The sequence below is a fragment of the Piliocolobus tephrosceles genome, chromosome 4, assembly GCF_002776525.5.
Source record: "Piliocolobus tephrosceles isolate RC106 chromosome 4, ASM277652v3, whole genome shotgun sequence".
NCBI classification, from domain to species: domain Eukaryota; kingdom Metazoa; phylum Chordata; class Mammalia; order Primates; family Cercopithecidae; genus Piliocolobus; species Piliocolobus tephrosceles.
Genome location: NC_045437.1, coordinates 109730157 through 109738762, shown reverse-complemented (window position 1 = coordinate 109738762; position 8606 = coordinate 109730157). Strand labels below are relative to the sequence as shown.

Genomic DNA, 8606 nt, shown 5'->3' with positions numbered 1-8606 from the left:
GGCAGGTGGCTTCGAGGAGTTCAGGCCAGAGGGACTGCTGTAGGGAGAGCAGGCGGCTGCGAGGGGTTCAGGCATGTGGGGTGGAGAGCAGTAACCGCCCAGGGGCAGTGGCGTGGCCAGAAAGCCAGGCTTCACATAAGACAGGAAGGGACATTCGGAGTCGACAGTGAGGTCTACAGCAAAGTTTGCCAAACACACAGGGCACAGTGGAAGGTTGGTGAAGGCAGAGGGGTCACTGGAATAAATTATGGCATGTCATGGAAAAGGAGAGCTTGCGTGGATGGGCAAGCACGTGGATGGTCCTGCCCAGCGGTGATGCAGGTGCTTCCTTTGGTGGCACGATGCCTCCAGGAGGAAGCTCCTACAGACTCCACTTCCCACCCTCCCTTCACCCATCCACTTTCCTTTCACCCGTCCACCCACTCTTCCACCCATCCATCCATTCATCCTTCCACCCACTCATCCATCTGTCCACCAGTTTACCCACCCGCCCACCCATCCTTCTATCCATCCATGCATCCATCCTCCCATCCACCCACCCATCCTCCCATCCACCCACCCACCTTCCTCCCCACGCACCCATCCACCCATCTGTCTGTCCACCCATCCGTCCATTTATTCATCTGATTCATCATTCATCCATCCCATTTCCATCCATCATCCATTCGACCATTCTTCTTCTTTTTTTTTTTTTGAGACAGAGTCTCGCTCTGTCACCCAGGCTGGAGTGCAGTGGTGCAATCTCTGCTCTACTGCAACCTCCGCCTCCCGGGTTCACGCCATTCTCCTGCCTCAGCCTCCCAAGTAGCTGGGACTACAGGTGCCTGCCACCTCGCTTGGCTAATTTTTTGTATTTTTAATAGAGACGGGGTTTCACCATGTTAGCCAGGATGGTCTCAATCTCCTGACCTCGTGATCCACCCACCTCGGCCTCCCAAAGTGCTGGGATTACAGGCATGAGACACCGCACCCAGCCCATCCAACCATTCTTATATCCACCCCTTGAACCTCCTTTGCACATCTCTGTCTTGGGGTTAGGAAGATGAATAAAATTGAGCCTCTGTTCAGATGTGATCATAAAACCACAATTCAGACTTACTGTGTTCTAGCAGGAGCTCAAGGAGGAGGAAGAGGCTGATGCTGCCTGAGTGATGAGGAAACCTGAACTAGACCCTAAAGAGGGAACTAGACCCTAGGGAGGGAAAGAAGGAAGGAGGGATGTCTGAGGAAAAAGGACAAGTGTTCAAGACAGGAAAACAACAGGCACTTTGGGAGGATGGGAGGAGGAGGGCCACGCCTCCTGGGAGAGGAAGCTGGAGAGAGGCAGCAACTGGAGGGCAGAGGCCCAGCCCACCTTGCTTTATCTTGGGAACAGAGGGGCGCCATCGGAGGAAGCTGGGCTGACAGCTGCCGTACAGTGGAGCTAGCAGGTGTGTGCTGGATGTGCACTCCTGAGAAGGGGGACCACCAGCTCCACACTCCAGACCTCAGTGGGGTGGGGCTGTTCTCTCTCCTGCAGTGAGGGCCTGCATGGGGCTGGGCAGGTGGACGCTGGATTCGAGCCTGGTCTCCTGACCTCCTGCTAGGCCCACTGGGAAGGTAGAGTCCATTCGTCCCGACAGGTTAGCCCCGTGCTCATCATCCCTCCTCTGTAACGCTGAGGAAAGACCACCACCCACTCTGGTGCCCACACACATGCCCAGCTGTCTTCCTGGCGTGGACTTACTTTCCACTACCTGGAAAAAAATCCCCCTCCTTCAAAGCCCAGCTCAGAGGGATTCCTTCTTAGCTCCTTACCACCCGAGGGGCACCTCCTCTCTGCAGGGATCCCCCAGCCCCCGGCCCAGACTCCTCTCGTGGCAGCCCCAGGGGTGTAAGCTATGGGCTGCTAGTGCGCAGGCCCTGCTGCTGTGCTGTGAAGGCTGGGCACCACCCAAGGGGAAGGGGCTGCAGAGCCCACAACCCCCTTCCACCTCGGGGCCCCAGGGGAGGGCTGGCAAAGCAAAGACTTGGTGGTAGTCACAGCAGCAGACAGGCAAGGTGCTACCTTCTGAGGGTGGCTGGAGGGCCTCAGTGTCCCAGTCTGTACAGTGAGTCTGGATGTGTGGTTTAAGGCCCTTCCTGCTCTGGACCCATAGTGAAGTGGCGCCTGGAAGGGTTTGGCCAGGAGAGAGGAATAGAAGGGAGAGGCCAGAGGTCACTGACCAGCGACTGTGCTGCCCATGTGAGGCCGAAATGAGATCTTGGCGTGCAGCAGGTGCCTGGTGCCGCGTCCTAGGGTGGCTTGGGGTCAAGGGTTCCCTGGGCTCCACCCCACCCCCATTAGCTTCAGGGCAGGACACTGGGGCCTCAGGGAGCTGTCCTCGGGAGGGCAGAAGAACTAGACTGCTGCTGCCCCAAACCCCGAGGGACCTGTTGGACTGGAGGGGCCTGGGGGCAGAAGAGTGGGCTGTGCCCCCAGGAGGACAGGGACCTGGGGGAGGAACAGGACGCAGCCCTGGGCCTCTGGCCATGCAGCCCTCCCTTCCTGTTGTCTCAGGATGCCCCCGGCAGGATGCATCTGCCAGAGTTCCAGACCCAGACCTCCCCTGGGGCCTGCTCCCGCCCACACCAGGATCCCACCACATACACACTCATATGTGTACATACGCTAGCATGTCAGAGATGCACAAACATGCATGCTTGCACATACACACAAAGCCACACACACCACTCAGACATAGGCACACACAGACTCACACACCCAGGCCTACAGGGACCCACACACGCACACACACACACACAAACACGAACACACACACCACCCCACGGGGAGGAGGGTGTGGGGGCAGCAGGGCTGAGTCCTGCAGGACAGAAGGCCCAGCCCAGCCAGCCTACAGTCTCCGGCTGAGGGTGGGTTTCAGCCAGATGGGGCTGGTTTGTTTGTGTGTCTGAGGAAGAGCCCTGTGAGAAGGTCTGGGGGTGTCTAGGGAGGCCTGGGCAGGGAGAGCCCAGAGGAGGCTGGGGCAGCTGGCAGGGTCTGTGAGGGTGCGAGAAGCTGAGGAACCAAAGGACACCTGTGAGGTGACGCCACGTGGCCTGGGAGGGGGCGAAGCCCCTGGCAGAGAGTAGGCAGGAGGGCCGAGGCCTGTGTGGTGTGGGGAGGACCTGGGATGAGCAGGACCCCCTGGGAAGCAACAGGTGTAGGTCAGCAGTTGAGGGGGGAGGGCCTCGGGCAGCAGCACTGCAGGGGCCGTGATGCGGAGGTGACATGCTCCAGCAGCCCTCCCCCTGCTTCTTCATGCCAGCCGCTCCACTCACTGGGGTCAGAGGTTGGGGTTTGGTCCAGGGGTGGTGTGTAGGTGAGGATGGCGGCTGTGGGGCAAGGCAGGGTGAGCCTATGGGAGAGGTTTGTGACTGTCTTGGGGCCTGGGGGCTGGTGCTGCTTACGGTGCCCATGGCGAGGCCAGGCCACACTGCCCTGGCTGAGAACCTGGGCTGCTTCGGCCCTGCAGCGGGTCCGCTCTCGTGATGCAGAATGCCCAACCATGCCCGATCAACGTCGTGTGAACTCACGACCCCAGCACCACGCTGACCCTGTCTCCCACCCCAGGCCTGGTGAGTGGCTACTCCATGACCCCCCCAACCTTGAACATCACAGAGGAGTCACACGTCGTTGACACCGGTGACAGCCTGTCCATCTCCTGCAGGTACGGGGTCCCTCTCCCACTGGCAGGCCAGGGAGGCTGCAGAAGCCTAAGGCAGGAGGTGGTGGCTGAGGACCCAGACGGCAGCCCCTCCCAGGGCAGAGTGGCCTCGGGGCTGTGGAGTCTCCCAGGCTGTGGGTGACTTTTGTCCTCCCCAGCCTCAACCATACACCCCCATCAGCATTTCTTTTTTTTTTTTTTCTCTTGGAGATGGAGTCTGGCTCTGTCACCCAGGCTGGAGTGCAGTGGCGCGATCTCAGCTCACTGCAAGCTCCACCTCCTGGGTTCACACCATGCTCCTGCCTCAGCCTCCCGAGTAGCTGGGACTACAGGCGCCCGCCACCACCCCTGGCTAATTTTTGTATTTTTAGTGGAGACGGGGTTTCACTGTGTTAGCCAGGATGGTCTCGATCTCCTGACCTCATAATCCACCCAACTAGGTGTCCCAAAGTGCTGGGATTACAGGCGTGAGCCACCGTGCCCCGTTTTTTGGTTTTTTTTTTTTTGTTTTTTTTGAGACAGAGTCTCACTCTGTCGCCCAGGCTGGAGTGCAGTGGTGCGATCTTGGCTCACTGCAAGCTCCGCCTCCTGGGTTCACACCATTCTCCTGCCTCAGCCTCCCAAGTAGCTGGAACTATGGGCACCCGCCACCACGCCCGGCTTATTTATTTATGTATTTATTTATTTGTATTTTTGGTAGAGACGGGGTTTCACTATATTAGCCAGGATGGTCTCGATCTCCTGACCTCGTGATCCGCCCGCTTTGGCCTCCCAAAATGCTGGGATTACAGGCATGAGCCACCGTGCTTGGCCCCTCATCAGCATTTCATATGGGGCTTCATCTCCCTGCACCCCACTCCTGACACCTCACACTGGCCCCAGGCCACCTCCCAGGTCATCTGCACCCACTCCCACCCTGGGAGCCACCCACTAGGGCCCCGGAGGTGGTGTCTCCCCACCTTCCCAGCTGTGATCCAAGGCCTGTGCTTGTCTGCAGGCCAGCCTGCCACACTCAGCCCCAGGAGCCTAGTCGAGGCCCAGGGGTCGGGGAGTGCCCTGCCCCAGGCAGGGTCTGTAGTGTGCGCCCAAACCCTGGGCAATTCCATGCTCCGGGTAAGACAAGCCTAGTGAGGCTTGGCCTGAGGGAGGCTCCTCAGGGATAGTCCCCATGGGCTGCCGCTGGGGCCCACCTGACCACTCCTGTCCTCTGCCAGGGGACAGCACCCCCTGGAGTGGGCCTGGCCAGGAGCCCAGGAGGCACCAGCCCCTGGGGACAAGGACAGCGAGGACACGGGGGTGGTGCGAGACTGTGAGGGCACAGATGCCAGGCCCTACTGCAAGGTGTTGCTGCTGCGTGAGGTGCACGCCAACGACACAGGCAGCTACGTCTGCTACTACAAGTACATCAAGGCCCGCATCGAGGGCACCACGGCCGCCAGCTCCTACGTGTTTGTGAGAGGTGAGACTTGGAGGCAGGCCAGGCTGGGGCAGGGTCCCGGGCAGCTGGGGCCCACACCGCCCCCAGCCTGTGGACCCCGGGATGGCAAGAGGAGAGAACGGGGCCCCACCTGCTCCAGCAGGTGGCTGGTTCAGGACCAGCACCGCCCAGCCCCATGGAGCCCTCCCCTAGCCTGGCCGCCACATCACTTCCCCAATACCTTGCTCCCTCTCCATAGACTTCGAGCAGCCATTCATCAACAAGCCTGACACGCTCCTGGTCAACAGGAAAGACGCCATGTGGGTGCCCTGTCTGGTGTCCATCCCTGGCCTCAACGTCACGCTGCGCTCGGTACGGCCCCACCCCCACCCCGGGATCCGACCCTCCAGTCCCACCCCTGGGAAAGGCAGCTGCCCGTCTGGCCAGGAGCAAGGGACACTGATGGTGGCCTTGTCCCTCCAGCAAAGCTCGGTGCTGTGGCCAGACGGGCAGGAGGTGGTGTGGGACGACCGGCGGGGCATGCGGGTGTCCACGCCGCTGCTGCGCGAGGCCCTGTACCTGCAGTGCGAGACCACCTGGGGGGACCAGGACTTCCTTTCCAACCCCTTCCTCGTGCACATCACAGGTAACCGGGCTGTGTTCCATTCACAGTAGCAGGGCTGTCACTGCCTCACTGGCCTCAGTGGGTGTCGTCCTGTGAGGGCGTGGGAATCACTGTGCGTGTGTCAACAGGCAACGAGCTCTATGACATCCAGCTGTTGCCCAAGAAGTCGCTGGAGCTGCTGGTAGGGGAGAAGCTGGTCCTGAACTGCACCGTGTGGGCTGAGTTCAACTCGGGTGTCACCTTCGACTGGGACTACCCAGGGAAGCAGGTGAGGTCAGCAGCCCTGCCAGGCTGTCCTGTCCCCAGGAGTCCCTGCCACTGTCCAGCACACACTGAGCCTCTGTGTGGAGGATGTGTGGACCCAGGCCTGCCCCAGGTGCCCCAGTCTGATGGGCAAGTGTTCCACCCAAAGACGACTCAGGGCCTGGGTCCAAGGCTTCTGGAGCCACCGCTGGCTGGGCTGGGAGGGGTGCCTTTGGTGGGGTAGCTGTGCAGGAACCCGCTGCTGATGCGGGGCTTCCCTGGGTGCGGGCAGGCAGAGCGGGGTAAGTGGGTGCCCGAGCGACGCTCCCAGCAGACCCACACAGAGCTCTCCAGCATCCTGACCATCCACAACGTCAGCCAGCACGACCTGGGCTCGTACGTGTGCGAGGCCAACAACGGCATCCAGCGGTTTCGGGAGAGCACCGAGGTCATTGTGCATGGTATGGCATGGGTGGGTCAGGGTCAGGCGCCATCAAGCCTGGGAAACAAGGGTCCTTGTGCCATGTGGGCCTGGGCCCCGAGCTCATGGTGCACGTGAGCATTCGGGGGTCCAGCCAGAGGGAAGGGAGGGCCATGAGCGGAGGAGCTGCCCAGCTCCTGCACCTGCCCAGCTCCTGCATGGCCAGCCCCAGTCTGCAGGTGTCCGGCTGCTGGGGCTGCAGGGGCCATGGGGGGAATCCCTGGTCAGTCAACGACGGGTCAGTCCTGGATTTACACTGACTTCTCCTGTCTGGCAGAAAAGCCCTTCATCAGCGTCGAGTGGCTTAAAGGACCCATCCTGGAGGCCACGGCAGGAGACGAGCTGGTGAAGCTGCCTGTGAAGCTGGCGGCGTACCCTCCACCCGAGTTCCAATGGTAACAGCCCTGGCTCCCCCTGACCCCGCCGCTACCCTTCCAAGCCAAGGGGCAAAACAGACCACGGGGGAGGAAGGGCAACGTCCTCACCATCAGGACCTGCACGCTGAGACCAGGCATGGCAGGAGCCTCTCTCAGGAGACCTCCCAGGGAACCCGCCCGTAATGTGGTATTCCAGATGGAGGGTCTATCTGCGTTCCTGCCACACTGGGAAAGGTTTCAGTACCAGCCTTCTGTTCCATGTGGGTGTGGTGGGCACATGAGGGGCTTTTCCTAACTGCCTCCTGACGGCTGGATGCCTCTCTGCCCTGCAGAGTCTCTAGGGCCTGCCCTGAAGCAGTGGCTTAGCGTTCCCTATGCCTCCTTCTAACGAGGTTGCCTCTCCCAGGACCTGCCTGTCCAGAAATGTGGAGATGCCACAGGGAACTGACAGATTGTCTGGGCTGGGCCTGTGCCATATGGCCGTGAGCAAGAAAGCTTCCAGGAGGCCGGCAGGCTGCTGGAGTCCCTGCAGACCCCCGGTCTGCAAGCTGACTGAGGCTACCCTGCAATGTGCCGAGGGCCAGGGAAGGGATGCCTCAGGGGTGGCTCTGCCTCTGCTGGCTGCTCCCTGCAGGCTCTAGGGGGGCGAGGCATGGCACCCCTCACAAACATATCCGCAGGCCGTCTGAGTAATCCACATGGCTCACCCATGGTCAGTCACACTTTGAGTCCCCATTGCATAGATGAGGAAGCAGAGGCCAAGAAAGGGTATTCGTAACTGACCCCCAAGTCCCCAGGAGGGGTCTCTGCTCTGAGCTAGCCCAGGAGCCTCCTCCTTTTCAGCCTGGGCACCTCCCTCCTGGCAGGGCAACTCTTCCTGGAGCTGGGCAAGCAGAGGCCCAGGGTTTCCCCAGCCAGGGCCCCCTGCACTGGCTGGGGGCTGGTCTGCCCTGGGAAGGCCCAGGGTGTCCTGGCCCTGAGCCCAGTGTGACCCTCCCACTGAGGACACAGACTTTGGTGTCCATCCAAGGCACCTGGTCAGTGCCAAAGCCCTTGGGGCAGAATCCTGAGGGCACTGGCAGATCCTGGAGCCTCACTCACAGGTGCAGCTCCTGGAGACTCCTGGGCCCTGTCCCCCACCCTCCAAGGCCAGCAGGACGGAGCCTGCTCTGGGCAGGTGGCAGCTCTGTTGCATCCAGGGTCTACCTGATCCTCAGGCAGCTGCCTCTCAGAACAGCTTTCCAGGATCACTCCTGCCACATCTGGTCTTCCTATGGCACCCACCCAGCCTTCCTGTGGTGCCCACCCTTCCTATGGCACCATCACGTGCCGATGGCGAGCAGTGACTGGGTGGATGGTCTGGCAAACACACAGACAGACTGGTCCTCGGCTTCTGAAGCACCCATAGTGTATCCAGCACGCTGCTGGCACTGTCCGAGTTAAACCTCACGACAGTTGCAAGGTGCATGTCATCTCCTCCGCTGAGGCAATGAAAGGGTCTCAGATCTGGCAAGTGGCAGACTCGGGACCAGAGCCACGCAGACAGCACCACCTCAGTTCCGCCCCTGCCCGGCCCTGCCTCACTCTGTGACCCCAGGCCAGGCAGCTCCCCTCTGGGTCCCTGCTGTGGTGTCCCAGTTGAGATCAGGTCCCTGCATCCCCTTCTCTCTTGGTCTCTGCCCAAGGGCTATGCCTTTCCCGGGCCACACTGCGGTGTCCCTCTGGTCTACCACACTCAGCACTGGGGCAGGCACCTGTCCAAAGGAGGAGTATCTCC

At 60.9% G+C, this 8606-nt stretch overlaps 1 protein-coding gene across 1 annotated transcript in view; it reads left to right on the top strand.

Moving 5' to 3' along the window:
- FLT4 (fms related receptor tyrosine kinase 4) overlaps nt 1-8606 on the top strand; it is a 45430-nt gene that overhangs the window by 13259 nt on the left and 23565 nt on the right. The window contains exons 2-8 of the mRNA XM_023193571.3: nt 3593-3689; nt 4901-5145; nt 5363-5475; nt 5587-5749; nt 5857-5996; nt 6264-6432; nt 6730-6847. Coding sequence (XP_023049339.1) covers nt 3593-3689; nt 4901-5145; nt 5363-5475; nt 5587-5749; nt 5857-5996; nt 6264-6432; nt 6730-6847 — 1045 coding nt within the window. The remainder of the gene's footprint in view (nt 1-3592; nt 3690-4900; nt 5146-5362; nt 5476-5586; nt 5750-5856; nt 5997-6263; nt 6433-6729; nt 6848-8606) is intronic.